At 34.4% G+C, this 25,850-nt stretch overlaps 1 protein-coding gene and 2 pseudogenes across 1 annotated transcript; all 3 read left to right on the top strand.

The window, feature by feature from the left end:
- Window positions 1–21,259, top strand: part of LOC124100030 (large ribosomal subunit protein eL15-like) — a 31,299-nt pseudogene extending 10,040 nt beyond the window's left edge.
- Window positions 7,915–8,886, top strand: LOC124100001 (olfactory receptor 5K3-like). The gene has a single exon (XM_046455323.1). It carries the CDS (start codon window positions 7,915–7,917, stop codon window positions 8,884–8,886), a length of 972 nt encoding a protein of 323 aa, XP_046311279.1.
- LOC124099974 (olfactory receptor 5K3-like) lies at window positions 16,003–16,944 on the top strand (annotated as a pseudogene).
- Window positions 21,260–25,850: the final 4,591 nt, after the last annotated feature.

Raw genomic sequence — 25,850 nt, 5'->3', positions numbered from 1 at the left:
GTTTATAGCAGTTCAATTTGCAATAGCTAAACTGTGGAACCAATGTAGACACCCTTCAATAGACCGATTGATAAAGAAACTGTGGTATATATACACAATGAAATATTACTCACAATTAAAGGAGAATAAAAATCATGGCATTTTCAGGTAAATGGATACAATTGGAGAATATTATGCTAAACAAAGTAAGCTAATCTCAAAAAGCCAAAGGTTAAATATTCTCTCTAATAAATGGATGTTAATCCATAATGAAGAGGCATGGGAAAAATGGAGGAATTTTATTGGGCAAAGATGAGGGAGGAGAGTGAAGGGGAGGGGTATGGGGGCAGGAAAGATGGTGGAATGAGATGGATATCATTACTGTAGGTACTTGTATGACTGCACATATGGTCAGATGCTACATCATGTGCAACCAAAGAAATGAAAAGTTATGTTGCAATTGTGTATGATGAATCAAAATGAATTCTGCTGTCATATATACCCAATTAAAATAAATAAATGTTAAAAAAGAGAAATGATTCCTATGGAAATCTGGCATACAAGATAGGACTAAAATCCAGAATGTGTTAAAATTAATATAAAACAGTTTTAACTTATTAAGGTATTCAAAGATAATTTATGTTTCTACCTGTCTTAAAGGATAAATAGAGTTTTCATGAAAATATCACCACGTGACATTAACTAGGAACTGATAAATAGGTAGAGAAAATTTTAATAAAACTTGGCAATTCTGAGCATTTAGTCATTTAAATGGTCAAAAGAACCACTAAATTTTTAAACAATACATTGATCCCATAGGGCAATATAATTTTATTTTAAATTATTGGAGAGAATGTTAGCATAAGAAAGGGTCTTTTAGGTGATCCAAGATGGCAGGCCAGAGGGAAGCAGCATTCTGTGTTGCTTTAAGACCCAGGTCTCAAGTAGCTGGAATCCTGCTTCTCTGAGAGTGATAGAGGATCCCTACACAGATGCTCTCATGCAGAAATTACCAGCATTATGCTCACAGCAGGGTTCGGGGCCTCAGAGTTAGAACAGGACTCCCAGCTGCCAACACCCAACTCCCAACTACTAACCCACACAGGGCTCCCCGGGGGCCTTAGTAGGATCACTGCATCAACACTGGCACAGAACTCCCAGATGCTGCTCTGCTGCAACACAGGACACTCAGCTGCTACCCACCCTCAGGACCTCCAGCCCCCACTCCCCTGTGGACCCCCATCTACCAATGTGGGGATCCCCTAGTCACCTCCATTTTGCAACTTGGCAGCTACTGCCATAGTCTCCTATGTGTGATAGTCTGCCTGCACCTGGGGACATCCCACAGGCTCTGAAGACAGCCAATAGCCACAACACTGCACTCCACAGAGCTCATCTCTGAACACATCGCACAATGCCATCGCCTGGTTCCCCCCACCTGACCCAACTTCCTGGCACTGGAAGTGGCCTGCCTTCATCTTGGGTCACCTTCCTCTCCATCTTTGGTGGGGCCAGCTCGCAGAGTGGAACTCCAGCTGGCCAAGTACCAATTTTCCAACTACCTCTTCTCCTCAGAGGCAGGTAACCCAGCACAGTAACTGCCCAACACAAAACAGGTCTCAGTAGGACTGGTGCACAGTGTGACCAAGATGCTGCACATAGGAGCTCCCATGAGAGAGGTCCCTTAATTGGAAACTAGTAAGGGAGAGGGAGAGGGTGCAAATGCCATAATTTTACTCTTCTTTAAAGCTGAATAATATTCCATTTAGTATATATATACAAAACACATTTTCTTTATCTATTGAGGGACACCTAGGTTGGTTCCATAGTCTAGCTATTGTGAATTGAGTTGCTATCAACATTGATGTGATTGTGTCACTATAGTATGCTCATTTTAAGTTCTTTGGGTATAAACCAAGGAGTGGGATAGCTGAGTCAAATGGTGGTTCCATTCCCAATTTTCTGAGGAATCTCCATACTGCTTTCCATAATGGTTGCACCAACTTGCAGTCCCACCAGTAATGTATGAATGTACCTTTTTCACCACATCCTTGCCAACATTTATTGTTGCCTGTGTTCTTGATGATTGCCATTCTGACAGAAGTGAGATGAAATCTTAAGAGTACTTTTGACTTAATCTCTAATTGCCAGAGATTCTCGACTTTCCAGCAAGAACAAATGTTGTTTTACTCATGAGATTCACAAATCACCCAGACATGAAGACACTTCTGCTTGTGGTATGCTCTGCCATTTATCTGGTCACTATGGTGGGGAATCTAGGGTTGATGGCCTTGATTTACATGGAGCGCCGTCTTCACACACCAATGTACATCTTCCTGGGCAACCTGGCTCTCATGGATTCCTGCTGTTCCTGTGCCATCACTCCCAAGATGTTACAGAACTTCTTTTCTGAGGACAGAAGGATTTCCCTCTATGAATGCATGGCACAATTTTATTTTCTCTCTCTTGCTGAAACTACAGACTGCTTTCTTCTGGCAGCAATGGCTTATGACCACTATGTGACCATATGCAGACCACTGTAGTACTACACTATGATGTCAATGAAACTTTGCATTCAGATGAATACAGAAATCTTCATACCTAGTAATCTGCAGTCTGTGATTCATGTAGAATGTCTATTAAGGCTTTCTGCAGGTTTCATCAGATTGATCAAAATTTTTGTTATCTTTTCATTGTATAGACACTCTTATACTGAACCTTTTATTAATAAACTAATGATATATATTTTTCCATAACAATTTAAATCATTACCTTTTCCACTTTATTGATTTTCTATTTCTGTATTGTTTTCACTATTTTAAAAGTTAAATATAAGAACAGGGCTGGAGTTGTAGCCCAGTAGTAGAGCATTTGCCTAGCACAAGTGAGGCCCTAAGTCTGATCCTCAGGAGCACAAAACAAACAAACAAATAAATAAATATTAAATTCTTTAAATAATTAAATACAAGGAGGGGACAAGTAAAGCATTTTCTACCATTGCACCCCACACCCAGTCTCAATATTCTACATTTTTCTTTTCACATATATTTGACTATTTGAAGAAAGGGATAAAAATATATTAGTGGCAGTATTTTATAGATTAATACTTTTGTTATTAAATATTTTTAATGTAGCCTGAGAAATTAGGTGATAAATGTCCTAAAAATTTATATCATTCATGGAAGAGGAGAGTAGAAGTGATAACTAAAGCCTGGGAATGATAGGGAGAGGGGACAAAGGACACTTGCACAACATTAACCAAAACATGGATAGTTTGAATAAGATATTGTGTTCTATACTACCATGGGAAACTATAGGTTACTACAACTTATAATAATTTTTTCAAAATGAGAAGAGTTCATAGGCTGGCCGCACAAGGAAATGATAAGTGTTTAAGATGAAAATGATGCTGAGCACAGTGGTGCATGCCTATAATCCCAGTGGTTGAGACAGGAGGATCACAAGTTTTAAACCAGCCATAGCAATTTAGTGAGGTGCTAAGCAGCTCAGTGAGACCCTGTCTCTAAATTAAATACAAAAAAATACCTGGAATGTGGTTCAGTGGTTAAGTGCTCTTGAGTTCAATCATATGTACAAAAAAAGTAAAATAAAATCAACATTGTAATTACTCCGATTTGATATCTACACAGTATATATATGTATCAACATAGTCCACTGTGCCTATTTAAACTTAGCATTTATCAGTTAAACATAAATTTTAAAATAAAAATTAGACAGTAAAATAAAGATCTCCTTGAACAAACTAATATTTCAAAAATAATAAGCCATATATAATCAATTTTTTCAAATATTATATTTCTATTATTTCAGTATTTGTAGTATACAAGTAATAAAACATGTTGTAGATTTCATATATAAAATGTGATTTTCATACCACTTTTCACACAATCTTCTTTTATAATTCTATATTCTGTAACATAGCTGATATTTTAGTATACTGTGAGCATCTAATTCAAAGAAGAATATGCATCTAATTAAAGTATTTTCTACATAATTTTATGATAAGAGTATATAGACAAGTTGTTTGCAACCTCTCTTTTATTGAAGCCACAAGCAGATAGATGACCATTGAAACTCTAAAGTAGATGAGATAGATAATCAAGAAAATGTTCTGCAATGAAAGAAGATGGAGGGCAAGGACAGAGCCCATAGAACACAGCATCATAAAGGGAAAGGGAAAAATAGGATCTTGTGTAAAAGATGGGGAACAACAAGCTGGGCCCATTAGAATTATCACAGAAGGAAGAAATGAGGAGACTTCCAGTATTGCCAAATTCTATAGCTTGGTGAAGAAATTAATCAGATGTTGTTTGGAATGACATTTAAAGTTGGTTGTGATCTTGCCAGAAAGAAGTTTTAGTGAAATGGTGGAGACAGAATACTAAAAAGGGAAGGGGCCCAGTAGGACATTTTCCACTTTAACTCACTATTCCCCCTATTTCACTCCTAAGTGTCCCTTTAAATCATATGTGTACACTTCAGCGAACCTACCTTGCTATCCAGTTTTTTATTAATTTTGTTCTTTCAAACTTCCAGGCTTTTGTCATGAGGTTCCTTGAGATACTTTTCATGTTTTATGCCTACTATAATTGTATTTATCCTGCAAGGTTTGTGTGAATGACATTTCTTCTGAGAAATGTTTCTTTATTCCTACAGGTGAACATTCCTCCAAGTTTTCCCTCTCTATGTCTATATAATGTGTGTACTTTACGATGACTCACAGCCTGGATTGTGTTTTACTTAGAAACTGATATATTGTTCTCTCCAAGTAAATTGTGAGTTCCTTTTCTGAAGTCATGTCTCCAATACAGGAAGTTTCATCTACACACTGCTCATACACAGTGACCTCTATACTATCATTATATCCAGCACCCTAATATATTTTAACCACCAAGGAAATTAATATCTATTAAGAATTAGCTCAGTATCTACCAAAGAGCCTAGAGAAATATAAAATAATACCTCTCTTTAATACGGAGTTATACAATCAAGAGAAATACAAGTCACACCTGATTAAGTAGAAATTGTTGTATAAAGACAGAAAAATACCATTAAATCAAGAAGAGAAAAGACAATCTGATTACAAAGACCAGAAAAATTTCTCATGGAGGAGTTCATGTTTGAGCTTGAGGATGAGCAGGATAGAAATGGAAAGAGAGGGAGATGTTACTCTAAGCAAGAAAAAGCCTGCCATCGAATTAACTGAAGCAGATACACAAGGAACAGGGAATGATGGTCATGGCCTCCTTTCCTGAGGTGCTGAGCAAAAACAAGGTGGAAGATGCAGACAGACTGCAGAGTATCTGCAACCCCCAAATAGGGAAAATTTTGTCTGACAAACAATGAGGTGCTGTTATAAATTCATGAGCAGGAAAATATCATTTTTAAAATTCATTTAACAAATAATGAGTACTAGAAAATGCCAGAGGGCTGGAAATTGAGGATTGGACTTATCAAAGAAATCTCTTCTTGCTAAGTCAATGTGTCAATAGTAAGGAAGGCAATGAAGTGATCATTCATAGATGTGCTGACAGATGCATTTTAGTGAATGTGACCAGTGGTATATAAACAGCATCATAAGAAAGGTAAGAACCCAAAACACAAGAAAATAGTCAGAGAAATTTGTATACAGGACCAATAATAAAATCAAATATCCACTGAGTGCATTAGAGGATATGGGCATAAATTCAAGTCACAAAGTAAAGAAGTTGATGATTTTCATTGAAACTGAGAAATCTTCTAGTCTCCACTCCAAAATTATTTTTTTCATAATCCACATTAACTCCACATTTGCACAAGGTCCAAAATAGCCTGAGAAATTTATTTGTTGTTTTGTATTTTCTGGATAGAACGGTGAAAAAAATTGTAAAAAATAAATCAGTTATATACAAACCAACAAGATGATTATCAGACCTTAATGACTGTCACTTATGTTTACCTCAGTGTCTCACAAGACACTTTTAATGAATTTCAAGTGGCTTATATGTTTTTAGGACGTAATATCTCCATAGAAATACACTGATGTCATTGCAGGAAAATCCCTTCAGTATTTGATGGAAAAATATAATTTGGCAGTATAAGGGATATAAGTATTAACTCTGACTAGGTAGTCTGTGAGATTTTTTTTCCTCTTAATCCCAAATGCTTTAGCAAGAATATATATTATACACACACACATATTTCTAAATTCAGAGATCTTGATGATAAAGCAAACTCGGTGAAATCTAGATAAGACAAATATTCAAACTTATTTTTACTTTTAATACTAGCAAGCAAGAATATTTACTTCCTTAAAAGATTTATAATTTTTTTATAGTTTATATATTTTATCCCCTTTTTTATTTTAGATGTTAGCAAAATTGGTAATGGAAACTAGGATGAGGTGCAATAGAAAAGTGTAATTCATCTGACTTCCTGATTACAAGATATAATTTTAAAATATGCAGGTAAGATCCAAAAAATTCATTGAAAAATAAATACATGTATGCTGAAAGTTATTTATATTTAATTGATTATATGGCTTATATTTAAAATTTTAGAGTAAGCAAATTTTTACAATCTTCATTTTGATGTTTTTAATCATGAAGATACAACCCATTTTAACCTTAGGATTTATGATTTTATTTGTCATTTAATGTATCCTGATGGATTAATAGGTAATAAGACTAAATAGTTTCTTAAAGCAAATGGAAAGGATTTTCTTTTAATAAGTATTAAAAACAAAGAAGCATTTAAATGATTCGTGTTTTATTAGCATTTATCTACTTTAATACAGTAGACAATCATAATTTCCTGAGGAAAAAGAAAAACAGTAGAAAAGAATTAAATTAGATAACAGATATGTAAGATTCTTAACTTTATCATTTAAAGAATTTCCTTGTAAAACTTTCTTCATAGTTAACATTCCTCCAAGTGAAGAGACCAAGAGGTCACTAAGTCTTATTAGGAGGATACTGAAAACAATGTCACCCATTCCAGGTCACAGGGCAGAGATAGGTTTGAAATTAACTGTACTTTCATTCCATAATATTGTAGGGTTCCTTGCAGAGATGTGTGTAACAACTAGTCTCAAAATTATTGTAATAGAAAATTGTTCAGATACATGTAAAAAAACAGAGCAAATATAAATTATACATGAAAAATTACAGATAATATGGGTATAGAAAACATTCTCTGCATTCAGAAAATGAGATTGGGTTGTCCTGGGACACTTGCTTAAAATTTCATGAAGTATATTGAGTATTAACTATGATTTACAAAAAAAAGAAGAATGTGAATATATAGAAAGAATCAATAAGATTAATAAAATAGAGTCAATGGTCATGAAAAATGTTGTAACAATATGAAAGTGATGAAAATTGATACTCTGTGGACAATTATCTATTTAGCTTTCTATGGCAGTTTTCTATGAGACAAATAGTGACTTCTTTAGCTCCTAGTGACCTTTGCATAATATCTAATATATAACAGTAACATATGGGTAATATGCTTTCTAAAAACATTTGATCATCTAAAAAAACATATAAATTTCTTCTAATTAAAAAAATATATATTATAAAAAAGATGATTGTGAACTCATTTTAGAGGTCTCAAAAAGTATGAAACTGAATTACTGTGAAACAATTATCAAATATTGGTACCCAAAGCTTATGCTATCATTGTAGAAATTCATAAAGATAAAACACTTTCACTTCACCTGTCACAACATCCTTGTGAATGTGGAGAGTCACAGCTTGAGATCATAGATATTGAAAATTTATGAGAACAAAAACCTCTAGAAGTAAATATAGTTGTAATTTATAAATAGCAAGAGATGCTTGAAAAACTCTTCTGTTATAAAAACGCTGGGAAATTTTGTGCTTTTAATTAGAGTCTTATATCTCAACAATTACTATTTCAACAGACAAGATAGAGATGACTAAGGAAAACCACTCAATGACAACTGAATTTGTCCTTATGGGATTCACAGATAACCCAGACATGAAGACTCTTCTGTTTGTGGTGTTCTTTGCCATCTATCTGGTCACCATGGTGGGGAATCTAGGGTTGGTGACCTTGATTTACATGGAGCGCCGTCTTCACACACCAATGTACATCTTCCTGGGCAACCTGGCTCTCATGGATTCCTGCTGTTCCTGTGCCATCACTCCCAAGATGTTACAGAACTTCTTTTCTGAGGACAGAAGGATTTCCCTCTATGAATGCATGGTACAATTTTATTTTCTCTCTCTTGCTGAAACTACAGACTGCTTTCTTCTGGCAGCAATGGCTTATGACCGCTATGTGGCCATATGCAGACCGCTGCAGTACCACACCATGATGTCAATGGAACTCTGCATTCAGATGACCTCAGGAGCCTACATAGGTGGAGTTCTGCATCCTATGATTGAAGTAGGACTTTTGTTGAGGTTAACTTTCTGTAGGTCTCATCAAATCAATCACTTCTTTTGTGATGTTCTTCCATTATACAGACTCTCCTGTGTTGATCCGTATATCAATGAATTAATGGTACTTATCTTGGCAGGGTCATTTCTTATCTTTACTATTACTATTGTTTTAATCTCCTATTTTTATATTCTTTTCACTATATTCACAATGAAATCCAAAAAAGGAAGAGGAAAAGCTTTATCTACCTGTGCATCCCATTTCCTCTCTGTGTCAATATTCTATGGTTCTCTGCTCTTTATGTATGCTCAACCAAGTTCAGTCAATGAAGGTGAGAAAGATATACCTGTAGCTATTTTTTATACTCTAATCATTCCTTTATTAAACCCTTTTATTTATAGTCTAAGAAACAAGGAAGTAACAAATGTCATTAAAAGAATTATCAATAAGAGACAATTTTGTAACCTTCTGAAACAAGTATCATCTCCCTTGGAAAATTGATTTCAACTTGATAATACATTTTCTAATCCTACATATACTGGGAAAGTGAAAATGAGAGGTCATCCTAAAATGTAATTGAAAATCTAAGATAGTAATATCCAACAGGAGTGGGCTAAATAATTATTTATCAGTGTCAAAGCCCAATTAATCACAATTTTAAAAAAATCCAATGCATTCTAATAATAAAACCAAAATATATGTCTTTTCCATTTAATACTGTTGGCACATTCCTTGAGTCCTAAAATATAATCTTATAACCACAGGCTATTTCTGGTTGACAAATGTTAATCTTTCCATAAGCAACTCCATCTGTGGGAAGTAAATTGTGTTTGAATTTGATTTTCAATTAGTTCTTTCCTGAGATTGTTTCTGAATACATGTTCATGCAGACTACTTATTACCTAACCAAGTATATTTTCATAATTAATTCTCAGTTAATTTTACTCTCCAATTCTCTAAAACAGAACTATCTATCTATCCATCTATCTATCTATCTATCTATACATACATATATATAATATACATATACACACACATAGTGATTTATTAACTTGTAATTTAAAACAATATGTATATTAATATTTGATGTAGCTTTTTATTTCCACCACATATGGCAATGTAATTAGTGAAAATATCAATTAAATCAAGCTTTTTCTTCCTGATACCATTACCTGTTTTGCTGTTCATTTGGAGTACCAAAACATGAACTGATTCCAATGAAAAGTATTGATATGTTCACAGCATTAACAAAAGATGGAGATGTTGTGCAAGTATTAATCTGGCATAAAAGTAGTTAAATGCTAATTCTCTAAACAAAAATATTTACTCAACAATTAAAAGTACAAATACCAAGAAAAATAATTTACTAAAATGTACTAACTGCTAGACACTAAGTAAAATATTACATATATATATTTTCTATGAACAATTTAGGCCTACTTTATTTCACCTTTTTTCAATGAGAACCTTATGTATTGATACGCTGAGTAACTTGACCATGCTCATCTTGCTAAATCACAGGGATATGGACTTTGAATCAATACTGCCTTTTCTTTACATGCTTGATGGTTCAGAAAATGGATATTATATTACCTGAGGTCTTTAGTTATTAAGAAACATCAGAATAAACTACATTTAAAGGGAAAAAATTTGATCATTGGAGCAAAACAGAAATTAGCATGCCCAGAACCAATTTTTATGGAAATAAGTGTGTCACTTGGAGGGGGAAGAGGGGTAATCAATGGAACAGAGCCAACAAAGTGGCAAAGTTGGAGACGTTCTTGGTTGGGTAGTAAGGGTGGATGAGGATCAGAACATTAAAAACCTGAAATGCTGCTTGAAGAAATTTGAATTTATTTAGAACCATCACACATGTCTTCCTGACATCAAGGTAATATGATTTCATTTTTCAGAAAACTGATCTGGTAATTGATTGGAGAGAAAGGAATGAGACTAACACCAGCATTCACACATTAAGTGATGAGAGTGGAACTTGAGAATAGTCTCAGAAAGGACAGGACACACGTATAAATAACATTTCAATGAAACGTTTCAAAGAAAAACATTTCAAAGAAAAAATTATAAATTGCTACTATTGGGAAATAAAATGAACGACTAGCCTCTTCCTGCATCAACTATTTCACATTTGATTCCTGAGGACCCTGTGTCATCACTCCCAAATGTTAGAGAATATTTTCTGAGAACAGAAGGATTCCCTCTATGAATGCATGGAACAATTTTATTTTCTCTGTCTTGCTGAGCCTGCAGACTGCTTTCTTCTGGCAGCAATGGCCTATGACTGCTACGTGGCCATATGCAGCCCCCTGTAGTACCACACCCTGATGTCAAAGAAACTCTACATTCAGATGAATACAGGAACTTTCAGAGCTAGTAATGTGCATTCTATGATTCATGTAGGACTTCTGTTAAGGCTAACTTTTTGCAAGTCTCATCAAATTGATCAACATTTTGGTCATATCTTTCCATTTTATAGAAACCCCTATATAGACCCTTTTGTTAATGGAATAGTGATATATATTTTAATGCCAATCCAAATATTTACCATTTACACTGTATTGATTTCTTATCTGTACATTATTTTGACAATTTTTGAAGTTAAATATAAGAAGGGTAGAACATTTTCTACCCTTGCATCTCACCCTCAGTCTTAATATTTTACATTTTTCATCTCATATATATTTGTCTCTTTGAATAAAGGGGTAAAGATATAACAGTGACAGTATTTTATAGGATAATGATTTTGTTATTGAATCTTCTCATATGTAGCCTTAGAAATTAGGTGATAAAATGTCCTAAAAAATGATGTCATAGAAGAGGAGAATAGAATAGTGATGACTAATTCTTAGGAATGATGGATTAAAAAAAGCTTGAAAGAGAAAGATTAATTTAAAAAAATTGGGGTAGGTATCATGAGGTTTCTTGAGATACTTTTCACAATGTTAACCAAAACACAGTTAGATAGTTGGAATAAGATATAGTGTTCTACAGCACAGTGGGAAACTATAGCTTACCACAACTCACAATATTTTTTTCTAAATGTGAAGATCTCATACACTGCAAGCACAAGAAAAAGATAAATGATTAAGGAGATATAAATAGTAATTATCTGATTTGATAGCTACACAATTTATAAATATATCAACATATCCCACTATGTCCTATAACTATTTAAAGTTATTATGGGCCAGTTAAAGAATTTTTTTTAAAAAAGTTAGAAAGTAAAATAAAAATATTCTTGAGAATTTATGATACTAATTTTTCAAAAATAAGTCACATAAAGTCAATTTTTCAAATATTATATATGTATTATTTCAGTTATTAGTAGTATAGAAGTAATAAAACATGTTGTAAATTTCACATGTAAGACGTGATTTTCACACTGTTTTTAATTCAACCTTCTTTTACAGTTCCAGTTCTATGTTCTGTAACATAGCTAATATTTTAGTATACTGTGAGCATCTAATTCAAAGAAGAATATACATCTAATTAAAATATTTTCTACATAATTTTATGATACGAGTATATAGACAAGTTGTTTGCAACCTCTCTTTTACTTAAGCCACAGGCAGATAGATGATCATTGAAACTCTAAAGAAGATGAGATAGATTATCAAGGAAATGTTCTACAGTGAAAGAAGATGGAGGGCAAGGGCAGAGCCCATAGAACACAGCATCATAAAGGGCAAAGGGAGAAACAGGATCTAATGTAAAAGACAGGGTGGAACATTCAGAAATTCGGGCCCATTAGATTTATCACAGAAGGAAGAGGTGAGGTGACTTCCGGTATTACCAAATTCTATAGCTTGGTGAAGAAATTAATCAGATGTTGTTTGGAATGACATTTAAAGTTGGTTGTGATCTTGCCAGAAAGAAGTTTTAGTGAAATGGTGGAGACAGAAGACTAAAAAGGAAGGGGCCCAGTAGGACATTTTTCAATTTAACTCACTATTCCCCCTGTTTCACTTCTAAGTGTCCCTTTATATCATATGTGTACACTTTAGCCAACCTACTTTACCATCCAATTTTTTATTAATCTTGCTCTTTTAAACTTCCAGGCTTGAAAGAGCAAGATTAATTAAAAAAATGGGTAGGTATCATGAGATTTCTTGAGATACTTTTTTCATGTTCTCTGCCTAGTATAACCCTATTTATCATGTGAATGACATTTCTTCTGAGAAATCTTTCTATATTCCTCCAAGTTCTTCCTCTCTATGTCTATATAGTGTGTGTATTTATTGATGATTCACAGCCTGGATCATGTTCTACTTAGAAACCAGTATGCTGTTCTCTCCAAGTAAATTACAAGCTCCTTATTAGAAACCATTTCTCCAGTCTTACATACTGCTCACACACAGTGACCTCTCTACCTATCATCATATCCAGCACCCTCATCTATTTTATCCATCAAGAAAATTAATTTTGATTGAGAATTAGCTCAGGTTGTGGCAAAGAGCCTAAAGAAATATAAAATGATCCATTACCATCTGTGTCTTTAACACAGAGTTACCCAATCAAGAGAAATACAAGTCACACCTTATTAAGTAGAAATTATTGTATAATGAGAGAAAAGCACAATTAAGGCAAGAAGAGAAAAAGACAATCCAATTACAAAGACCAGGGAAATATCTCATGGAGGAGTTCATGTTTGAGCTCAAAGACGTACACAAGTAAAATGGAAAAAGAGGGAGATGTTACTCTAAGTAAGGGAAACCTTGACATCAAATTAACTGAAGTGGGTGCACAAAGAAAATGCAAGTGATGTACATGGCGGTCTTCCTGAGGTGCACAGGAGAAGCAAGGTGATGACATATGAGTATTCGGAACTCCAAAATACAGAACACTGATAATGGCTTGAAAAGTGATGGGGTTCTTTTATGAATTCTTGAGCAGGAAAACAACATTTATTTGATTCATTGTGCAAATAAGAAGCACTAGAAAATGCCAGACACTATTGAGAGTGCTGGAAGTATAGGTTAGACATAGCAAAGAAATCCCTTCCTGCTAAGTCACTGTGTAAACAGTGGGGAAGGGGAAGGAGTGACCAATTATAGATGTACCTACAAAGGGATACATTTTAATGAAGAGTGATTAGTGATATGAAATTTTTTTTAAAAAAACATAATAAAGGTAAAGGGCAGCTGGTGGGGGGAAAAAAAGAAAGAAAAGATAATAGTCTTAGTAATTTGTGCTGAGGAAGAACAATAAAATCAAATTTCCACTGTGTACATTATAGGATATGGGGATAAATTCAATTCACGTAGTAAAGAAGTTGATGACCCTTGCTGAAACAGATAATATCTAATTTTATCTACAAATGCTAAACTTTTTCATAGACTATATTAATTCCACTTCTTCCAGAAAGTGGACAAACAAGCCTGTGACAGGCTTTTCTACCTGTTCTACATCTTGTGAACAGCATGGTGAAGAGAACTGTGTAAATTAAGATGCTATGTAGAAAAAAATCAGCATGATAATCATCAAACAGACTTCACTGAATGTCAATTTCTTTAACTGCATTGTCTCACAGTATGTCTTTAATTAATTTCTTGTGGTTTGCATGCTTTTAGAACTTAATGTCTCCAAAGAAATACACTGACATCAGTGTAGGAAATCCCTTCAGGATTTGATGGAAAATTTTAACTTGGCAGTGTAAGAAAATATTATTAACACTGACCCTTACGTAGTGTCTTAAATGCTAACTTTCTAATCCCAAATGCTTTAACAAGAATGTGCATATATATATTCTTAAATTCTGATCCCTTCAGGGTAAAACAAATCACGCACTTTTTAGAAGTTCTTAGTGAAATCTAGGTAAAATAAGTATTCACATTTATTTTCACCTTTAATGTTAGCAACTATAAATGTTTATTACCTGAAATGTTTACCATTTCTTATTATTTCTACTTTTAATTGCTTTCTCATCTCTCTCTCAAAATCGAATAGTCTTATGAACTAGTATGATGTACAATACTCTGATTCATCTGACTCTGATTTTAACATAGAATTTCAAGAGTATATCAGAAAGAAAAACCTCTTATATAGTTGAGGCATTTACATTGAAAATTATTTGTGACTTAACTAATTCCATGTCTTGCTTACTTTTAATATTTTTGAGCAAACTAATTTATACTACCTTCTCTTTAATGTCCTGATTATAGAAATACATGATTTGATCATAGTTTATATGATTAGATTTGTCTGTCACCATGTCCTAAGAGACCACTAAGTAATGGGAGGAAATAAATTTTAAAGCAAAGCAGAATTTGAAATAAAAAATTCTGTTAGGATGCCTTTTCTGAGAGAGAAAAAAACAAGTATATAGGTGAATCTATTTTGATTAAATTTATATTCAATACATTTAACTTTATATTTGACCAACATTAGTTTCTGATTCTTAGGAAACAGTTGATTTAGATAAAAGATACACATCTTAGTTCCTTTATATGAAGATTTTAAAATTTTTCCATGTGGACTCTTTTTTCAAAGCTAATAGTCTAATTATGCAAAGGCAAAGGGATTAATAAGGATCATTACCAGGAAACTGAAAACAAGGTAACCTATATTAAGTGAAAGGGTTGAGCTTGCAGTGGACTTAACTCAGTCTATAGCATTTTATAGCTCCTTTAAGAAGTATGCAATACCTAACCTCAAAATGATTATAATGTAATAGGAAATTGTTCAGATACATGTGAAAGGATAATGCCATATAAATCTCACTTGAAAAATGGAAGATTGTGTTGGGTAAGGAAGACATGATCCACAATTCAAAAAAAAGAGGTCAGTGTGTTTGGGGATTTGGGGATACTCATTTAAAACTTTATAAGGTAGCACTGTATGTAAACTGCACCTTACACAGAGAAAGAAGAGTTTATAATTTGTAAAAAATTATAATGGAAATATGGAATGGGATTTTTAGTACCCATTTTAGGCTTTACTGATCTTTGTGCCATCTCTAACACATAAATTTAATATATGTGTAGCATACCTTTAAAAAATTCACTCCTTTGGAAGAATAAGAAAAAATTGTTATCTCAGTAGAAAAAAATATGCATTTATAGTAAAATTGATTTTAGATATATTTTATGAATCTTCAAAAAGCTGACATAGGAATTATTTTGAAAAATGAACCTAATATGAGTATTGTAAATTTTATGTTGACATGCATAAATACTTGAAGATAAACCTTTTTCCACTTTAACAATCTTCCCTGGATTTATCAAAATATCCTTGTTAATTTCTAGAGTCACAAATTGATGTGACTCTCATGATGACTCTCCAGGAGAACACAATCCCATATAACTAAGTGGAATTGTATACTATAGAGAGCAGAGGATGATAAAGAAGAAATTTCTGTCTTGTATAAAAAGAAATATTCAATGAATGGCTGAGATTATAGCTCAGTGTTAGAGCACCTGCTTAGTGTGAGGTACTGCCTTAGATCCTCAGCACCATGTAAAAATAAATAAATTAAATAAATGTATTTTGTACATCTACAACTAAAAAAAAGAAAAAAAGAGGAATGTTCAATGAAAAATTATGTTCTCTCAATCAGAATCTTACATATCCACAACTGTTATTTCAATGGACAAGGCAGAGATGACTAAGGACAACCACTCCTTGACAACTGAATTTATCCTCATGGGATTTACAGATAACCCAAATCTTAAGACCTTTTAGTTTTTTGTATTTTTTGCCATCTATCTGGTCACCATGGTGGGAAATCTAGGGTTGGTGGCCTTGATTTACATGGAGCACCATCTTCACACACCAATGTACATCTTCTTGGGCAACCTGGCTCTCATGGATTCCTTGTGTTCCTGTGCTGTAACTCCCAAGATGCTAGAGAACTTGTTTTCTGAGGAAAGTAGGATGTCCCTCTATGAATGCATGGCACAGTTTTATTTTCTCTGTCTTGCTGAGACTACAGACTGCTTTCTTCTCGCAGCAATGGCTTATGACCGCTATGTGGCCATATGCAGACCACTGCAGTACCACACCCTGATGTCAAAGAAACTCTGCATTCAGATGACCACAGGAGCCTACGTAGGTGGAAACCTGCATCCCATGGTTGAAGTAGGGCTTTTGTTAAGATTGGCTTTTTGTGGATCTCATCAAATCAATCACTTCTTTTGTGATGTCCTTCCATTATACAGACTCTCCTGTGTTGATCCTTATATCAATGAATTGATGTTATTTATCTTGGCAAGGTCAATTCTCATCTTTACTATTGCCATAGTTCTAATCTCTTATTTCTACATCCTTTTCACTATATTCACAATGAAATCCAAAAAGGGAAGGGGCAAAGCTCTATCTACTTGTGCCTCCCACTTTCTCTCTGTGTCAATATTCTATGGTTCTCTGCTCTTCCTGTATGCTCTATCAAGTACAGTTAATGAAGAGGATAAAGATATACCGGTTGCTATATTTTATACTCCAGTTGTTCCTTTGTTAAACCCTTTTGTTTATACTCTAAGAAATAAGGAAGTAATAAATATTATGAAAAGAATTCTGAAAAAAGACTTTTGTAATTCTCAATAACAAATAGAATCTCCCTTGAAAGATTTATTTCAACTTGATAATACTTTTTCTAAACCTATAAGTATGAGAAAGTGAAAAATAGCCACTTTATAAAGTTAAAATGTTAATTGCATTTGAGTCAAATTTGTTTCAAAGGGAGAATTATGCAAAAATATATTTCAAGAGCAAATGTAGTGAGATCCATCAGGAGTAAATTCATAATATTCATGAGTGTCAGCATATAGTCACCCTGTTCAACAAAACCAACAAATGCTAAGGGGGAAAGTCAGTATTGTAAAAAATAGCCCTCATTTAATAATGTTGGCTAATTCCTCACATCCCAAAGCATAATTTTACAATCATGGGCATATCCAAGCTCTCAAATATTAATTTTTCTTTAAGAAATATTATCTATGAGAAGTAAACTATTTATTTGAATTTTATTTTCAACTTGACTTTAGTTATTTCAAAGAATTATGTTTCAATATGTGTTTATATAGAATGTTTATTCTCTAATCAAGAATATTGTTATAGATTAGATGTGAGATGTCCCCCAAAAGCTCATGTGTAGTAAAATGCAAGAAGGTTTAGAGGTGTAATGATTGAGTTAGGAGAGCCTTAACCCAATCAGTAAATGAACCTCCTTATAGGCATTAACTGGGTCGTAACTGTAGGCAGGCAGGGTGTGATTGAAGAAGGGGATCACTGGGAGCATACTTTTGAGGTATATATTTTGTATCTAGCTAATGAGTCTCTCTCTCTCTCTCTCTCTCTCTCTCTCTCTCTCTCTCTCTCTCTCTCTCTCTCTCTCTCTCTCTCCTTCCTGGTAATGTCCTGAGTTACTCTGCTCCACTATACTCATTCCTTATGATATTCTACATTATTTCAAATCCTGAGAAATGAAGCCAGCCTTCAATGGACTGCGACCTCTGAAACCATATGGCCCCAAAGTAAACTTTTCTTCATTAAAATTGTTCTTGTCAGGTCTTTTAGTCACAGCAACAACAACAACAATAAATCTGACCAAACAGATATTGGTACGAAGAAGTAGGGTCATTTCTGTCACTAAACTGACCCTTAGTTCAGAAAATTTTGGAGCTTTTGGAAATTTGTGGGAGAAATTTTGAAAAGTTTAATGATGTCAGATGGAAAAGCCTTAGATTATTGTAAGTAGAGCTTAAGGGGGGATTCTGTGGAAGCTCAGAAGACCAGAATGCTAATAGGACCATACCAAGTAAAGACAGGGCTCATGAGGTTTTGGAGGAGGATTTTATTGGAAATTGGACTGGAAGCCATTCATGTTATCTTCTGGCTAAGAAGTTTTCTCCATTTGTCCATTTCCTGAGACTTTCTGTGAGGCTGATTTTAAAAGCAATAGACTTTAATCTGGCAGAAAAAATTTCTAGGCAGCATAGTTTTCAGGTGGTGGCAGGGGTATTGCTGGTGGCTCTTAGTCAAGTTTATTGTAATACTCAGGAGCAGAAAGCAGAACAGAAAGATTTGAAAAGCTTAGACTTCAAAGGTGAGAATAAGACTGGATCTAAGGAAGTGGCAATTGTTACAGACATTACTGCCATTTAAGAAATGCTAAAAGAGACAATGGGAAAGATGGTTTAAGAGTTTCTGAGGAATTGGCAAGACCACACTCATTTCAGGATCCAGGGAATAAAAATTCCTTTGAGAAGAGACCAGTGGGGCAAACCTGCTTGCACAGGGCAGTTTAGGAAGTTTTTTCAACCTGTTCAGCCATCCAGGCTCTCCGAGACTGCTTCTCCAGGGTCCCTGGGTCTTGGCTACTTAGCTCAAGATGCTGGCCGACCTTGGTAGTAACTACATGGTGCTGGTTCTTCAGGGTTGTGGGATACTGTGGTTAGGGGGTCATGGAGGCTTCCACCAAGAATTCAAAGGAAGGTCTGGAAGGTCCGGCAAATTGCAGCAGGGTCAGAGTCCCCATGGGCTGCCCCTGAGAGGGCAAAGAACGGAGATGTGAGAAGGAAGCCAAAGTGCAGTGGAGACACTCAAGAATAAGTAATGCCAGTACTGTAGAATGTCTATTATGTGTGATTATCATGTACCAATAGAAAATTATGCTATTTATAATGAACTCCTATCAATTTTAATTGCTCCATTAGTTTGCTTATTTGTTTATTACATAGGACAATGCAATTACTGAATCAATTGAATCAGTTTTTTTTTAACTCCTTGATGTCATTATTTGTTTTCTTGGTCAATAGAAGTATGAAAATCCTGCTCTGATTCCGAAGAAAATTATTAATATGTTCATAACATTAACAAAAGATGGAGACACTGTTCAAGTTAAATGAGGCAAACAGTAGTGAAAGTCCTAAATAACTAAAAAAATATTAATTCTTCTAGTGAATGAACAACTAAAAAAAAGTTCCTAAAATATACTGTCTGCTAGGCACCAAGCTGCACTTTTCATCTGTATTAACCCAGTAAAGAAATGTGTGTGTGTGTGTTTTTTTTTTTTTTTATGCTGTCCTTGAATGAAAACTTCATGCATTGGTAAATTGAGTAGGTTACCTAAGCTCAACCAGGTAGGTCAGAGGGTGCTGGAGGATGACTCAGTACTGCCTTCTTCTTCTTTTTTTTTCCACATGGAAGGAGACTTAGAAAACAAAGATTATATTGCTTGGTGTATCTGGTTATTAAGCAACATGAAAAGTCACCTGTACATTTGTAGATGGCAAAAAAAAAGGGGTTGATAATTGGAGTGAAGTCGAAATTAGCATGACCAGAATCAATGTTTGTGGAAATGACTATGCACAACTGCACAGAACCCTCAGAGTACAAATAGCGGGAGAGAGTTCTTGGTGAGTTTGGGAAATAAAGATAAAGAGGAAGATATCACTGATAACCTTAAATGCCACATGAAGAAACCTAAATTTATTTAGAGGCATCAGACATTGGTGTCTCCCTGGAAGCACAGTAATATGATTATATCTTCCAGCAAATATACCAGGCAATTGGTTGGAAAGAGACTGACTTCAATAATTCACATACTAGTGATCAAAACAGAACTTGAACATAGACTAAGAAGGGACAGAGGGACACATATATGAAGATTTTAAAGAAAAATATATTGTAAATTTCTGCTATTAGAAAGTAAAATAAAATTCTAGCTTTTTCCATGCATTCACCATGTCATATATGATTTAATATTACTAGTGCACAAGCAGAGCCTGACATAATTGGAAATTCAGTAAATATTCCTTCAAAATACTTTCAATGGAATTATGCTAATAATTTATAATGGGTTCATTATTTTTATTTTTGAATGACTAAAACATTTTTGACCATTTAGTTTTAAAATCTAATATGTTAAATACTGGTAAATACAAACCTGCTTAAACAAAAACCTTTAAGGACTTAAATATGTTTTAAGAGGATAAATAAATGTAGACAGAAAAATTTGATGAACTCTGAATTGAATGGGGAGTGCACACACTATTTCCATGAACATTGTCGGTTGCCAGAATTACATCCCTTGATTTCCTTTCCCTTTTCTGCTAATACTGTGATGTATGTTATGTATTTCTGCATTACCCACCCCTCATCTTAATAAACACTGATTCCTACATATCTCTTGGTGAAAGAATATGCAACTTATTTAAAGTGCATGAGAAAAAAAAAAGATGTTTTTTTGGAAATTTCTGGAAAATGTGTTTCCTTTAAAGAACACTACCCCCCGCCAAACAAAACATATATATATATATATATATATATCTGGACAAGGGAGTGAGTCTCCTTCCATTTGTTCTAGAAGCAGCCATCAGATAAATGAAGTTGGACGTGTAGAAGTATACCTGAGAGTTCCAAAGGAATAAGCCAGTGATTTATTTGTTGAGCTTTCTTTTGAGAGTCCACTGAAGGCAGTACTACCAGATCTCTGTGCTCCATGGGGCTCTCCCATCCATTTTGATAAAGCTCACATACTGAGATAGAATACCAAACAAGTTTATGCCATGTACAAGATTTATCTGAGCCATGGTGACCTCAAACACCCCCAGTTTCTAACAATAGAACATTTGGCAATCCTGTTCATTATGCTTGCAGCTAAAGTTAGCTGGAAGTCTTCTATCTGTTGCTGAGGAATGCGCTCAACACACAAGGGTCTCTGAGACTACTGAATTCTAACTGTGTAGATGAAGCTTCCACATTCAAATTCTTTGAGGTAATCCTCATTGATCCATTCCACAAAACTATTAAAAGGAATCCTGACACTCAGTGGATCACCAAATCAGTTCAAAAGCACAGGGACATATTCAGGATGACCCGGAAGGCTGTGAGATTCTTGGCTCTTACAAACAGCTAGGAGTTCTCCCACATTATTGGTGGTTCCATGCAGCTTAGAAAAAATACAATATGTTAGTATAATGTTCATAAACTTCATATCTAATAAACAACTTGGCCCAGTCATATCTGTTTAAAGGTGTCACTTTTCTGTTAAAACTATTCTACAAATTATTTCATGAATGTTTTGTCAATTTATGGAAATTAGAGTGCAATAATATTTGAAGATGCTTAGTGATGGTGTATTTTGTTTCTAACAAGATGAACATATTTGTCTTTATCTTATTAGATAGTTATATGTCAGTATTTAAACATGCTGTGTGGTATAATGGGTGGAAAATACATTTTGTGAAGAAGGAATGATGGAAATAGTCCTGTGTAATTGTTTGGTGCTTGTCATAAAACTTCATCTGGATGATGCAATGCTCCCTGGCTTACCTTAACATGGTTGGGTTTTGTTTGTTTGTTTTGGAGTTTGGGAAGTACTGACTTTTTAAATTGGATTGTGCTTAGGAATTCCTAGGAAGGGTGGATGAAGTCCTAATCCTGTGTCATGGTCATATGTAGAAAAATGTGAGCTCAACTAAAGCCCACATTTTAAAATTCAGTCCAGTGTTCCATTTGTGTAATGCTGCTTCTGAAAGTAAAATAGTTCCACAAAGACTGCCATTTTCATGAGAATAACACTGTTTCAAGAAGTTTCTCTTACCAATGAAAGAAATCTAGGTAAATCTAAACAAAATTGCCTAAGACTCCACTGTCTTTAGGTAAACTCACACTAAGGGTGAAAGCTGTTTCAAACCTATGGATCCGTGTAATCTAGAATTCTGAATTTGTTGAACCAGAAATCACTAGCAATGTATATTATCATCTCTCTCTCTCTCTCTCACACACACACACACACACACACACACACACACACACACCATGATTATTTAGCTTTATTCAACTTTCAAAAAAGAGGAAAGCCTCCCGCATGATAGGCCAGATAGCACATGATCAAGCATTTGAGCAGCATAGAAACAGCACAAGATCAATGATCAACATCCTAATTGTGTGGGAGGGTGAATGATTACTGAGTGTTCCTCTCTGAGATGGATTAAGAGAGTCCCCTCCTAAAAGTCATTAGCTAATATCTCTGAAGGTCACCTCCAACACAGGAACCCCCTAGACTGTGGCAACTTACTCAGTGGCAATTAACTCAGAACCTCTCCATAAAGGAAGACTGTTTCTTTTCTGTTTCAAAAATAATCTCCTTATTTTACTCTACCTTCCATTGTCCATCCGTCTCCTTCTTCAGACCTATGAAACAAACAAATTACATCTAAATGCTCTCAATACTATATCATATACTTAAAAATATAAAGGGGAAGACTTCACACTAAGTATTTTATTCTTACCAGAATAAAAGAAGATATGAATGAGAAAGATATGCATGAACATTCTTGGGAAGACATGTTTGGTATAAAGCTATGTGGATACCAAACAAATGGTTTCATTTGGATTTAAACTGATGCATATGTGTGTGTGCATGTGTATGTAGTCTCTGATGGGGATAAGGGATGGTCAGAATCCCTTGAAGTTTCTCAAAGAAAACTTTTCAATCCAAGGGGGTCACCCCTTTTTTTTCATATATCAGGGTATCTTGAAGAGTATGCCTTGAGAAATGTTCTTATGGTTCAGTACACAAATATAAGTATGCAGCATATATACAATATATTTTATATTAATTTTACATATATTTATCATTTATACATATGTATATAGCAAAAATTTTCTTTTACTTTATTTGCTTAGTCAATGATGTGGAAAAATAAACTGTGAAAACAATTACTTCTACCAAATTAAAAAGTTAGAGGAGCCATAATGGAAGCTTTGTTTCTTTAGTGTATCAAACTATGTTATTTGAATGTCATAAAACAAACATGCTACTATTACCTTTAAAAAATGTGGAATCCTCCTTTCTGTTTATCAAGTCTTCTGTTCTTTCTGATAAATATGTCATTATTTTTTGTTTTGTGTACCTGGTTTGTAAATTTCAGCTTTTGCAAGTTTAGTGGTGATGGAAGATATTCAGTTTTCTAGAGTAGAGTCAATAATAATCTGGTAAGAAGGGGACTCTATTTTTTCCTCCTCTTGAGGTCCAGGAAATCCTGGTTCAAGTGCCTTTCTGCTTGTAATATTGACAAGTGTCTAGATCAATGGCAGCCCGTGATTCTGCAGCATACCATGAGTCAAAAATTTCAGACTATCTAATTGTTTAAATTGCAATGCCATGAGCTGCCATTCTATGAATACAAACCTTTTTAATATGTTATGTTCAGAAGCAGGGCTAAAGTGTAAGGAGCTCAGATATGTTAACATTTTTCTGATTAATATTATTTTTCTGAAATATATCCTGGAGTTCTAGCCTGGGACCATTTTTTAAATCTGTGGACCCAGCAGGAAAATTATCTGCTAAATCAGTTCCAGCCCCAAGTACTCCTCCCATGTTATGTATGATAGATGGTGATAGTTAGCCATTGTTTCCTTCCAAATTGTGTAAACATTTGAATGCATGACCAAACAGTTTTGGTGAGACAGATCTGAGACATGGCTCCTAGAATATTTTTCTCTATCTCTCTTAGTCTCTGATGGGAGTAAGGGATGGTCTGAGTCCCTTGAAGTTTCTCAGAGATGACATTTCAATCCAAGGTGGTCACCCCCTTTTTTTCATATATCAGGGTATTCTGGAGAGTATGTCTTGAGAAATATTCTCATGGTTCAGTAAATAGTTTCCCTATCCTTCTTGGATCAGAAGAGCCTTAGCATATAATTTGGATTAAGATCAATAATATTAAAATATGTGATTTCTTCTGTAGCTTTGCTTGTGAATAGGTACCAGTTATACCCTGAGATTAATCTGCAGGAGATGGTGAGTTTTACAGTTACAGGGAATCCAGGGAGCTGGAGGTATGGCACATGAAGGACATTCTGGGATAAATTAATATAAAGAAGGGCTAGGAAAAGAGTATGTCATAGGTGAGTGATTGGGGCTCCAGGAAGTTTACAGGATTAGAGGAAATTATTTTTCTGAAGATGCTGTTCAGCAGCCTCCATAACTACAGATTAGAATTATCCATTGTTCAGATTCTTAATACCAAGTGCAATAAATTGAAATTTCTGCATCCCAAATTTTTCTTCCTTTTTTCTCTTGGACTCTCTTCATAGAGGTTAATTTGTGATATCCTAGCAGCCCCAAAGGAGCCTTGTGCATTGTAGCTCAAGAAAGTTTTCACAGGCTGGGGATGTGGCTCAAGCGGTAGTGCGCTTGCCTGGCATGCGTGTGGCCCCGGTTCGATTCTCAGCACCACACACAAACAAAGATGTTGTGTCCACCGAAAACTAAAAAAAATAAATAAATATTAAAATTCTCTCTCTCTCTCTCTCTCTCTCTCTCTCTCTCTCTCTCTCTCTCTTAAAAAAAATAAAGTTTTCACTATAGTTACTCTAGGAAGAAAAACAGAAATATTAGGGTCATAGTGGCAAAGTACATAGTTAGGAATTCGACCCAATGTTTTTAGTTTATTGCATAGTTCCCATGAAAGAAAGAAGATCCTATATGGAGAATAGAAAGACCTCCCAGAGAGCCAGAAAGAAGGGCTTCTAACCAAGGAGTCAGGGAACTATAATACCTACTCAGAAAAAGGAGCAAAAACCTTCTGGCCCAGGAAATACTTTAGTATTTTTCACTATAGCTAAGAAATGAAAACCATCTAGGTGTTCATCAATTGATACATAGATAAATTGTTACACAAACACAATGTAATACTACTCTTCCATTAAAAAAAAAGAAATCCTGTAATTTCTGACATGAATAGAGCCTGAAGTCATTAAGAAGCCAAATTATATATTTTTAAAAATAACTTACATAATTCTTCTCTCTTTTGTTTTTGAAAATACTTGTCTTCTTTGCCTAACTATGCCTGCATTCTGTCATGGAATGCATATTCCTAATTGAAATCCTCTGCTCATCCCTAAATAAAATGTTTTCTTTTGTGATAGTCACTTTCCCTGTTTATATTTAGGTTGGTCTCTGTAATTTGATTTGCTTGTACTGTTTCTGTGTAGATTTAGAATTAGGGTGACTTTGGCTTCTTGAAATGCATTTGAAAGTGTTTCTTCCATTGGTGGGAAGAGGCTAAGAAGCATTCCATTAATCATTTTTTAAATGTTTGGTTGAATTCATCAGTAAAGCCATCAGGTCCTGGGTTTTTCTTCATGGAGAGATTTCTGATTACTCAATCTCCTTATGATAAGTCTGTTTCTTCCTGATTCAGACTTGGTAGTTTATATTTCTAGGAATTTATCTACTTATTTTTTGTGAAGTCATAGTTTTATTTGGAGATGCTTACTGCCCCTTCCCCTTCTACTAACTACCCCTACTACTAACAACAATTGAACCCACAATAAAAGAAAGAGACATATACTAGAATGCTTGCCCACTATTTCTTTAGGCTATCCAATTTTTTCACATGTAATTTGTTATAGTCATCTCTTATGTTCTTTCATCTATATGACATCTCTTATAAAGTCTCCTCTTTCATTTTTTTTATTTATTTGTGTTTCCTCTC

This window comes from Marmota monax, unplaced genomic scaffold, assembly GCF_021218885.2.
Source record: "Marmota monax isolate L192 unplaced genomic scaffold, Marmota_monax_Labrador192_F-V1.1 WCK01_AAM20220418_F8-fsc00053, whole genome shotgun sequence".
Taxonomy (NCBI): Eukaryota; Metazoa; Chordata; class Mammalia; order Rodentia; family Sciuridae; genus Marmota; species Marmota monax.
The sequence above is the reverse complement of the archived record's forward strand: the minus strand, read 5'-3'. Positions and strand labels throughout refer to the sequence as shown.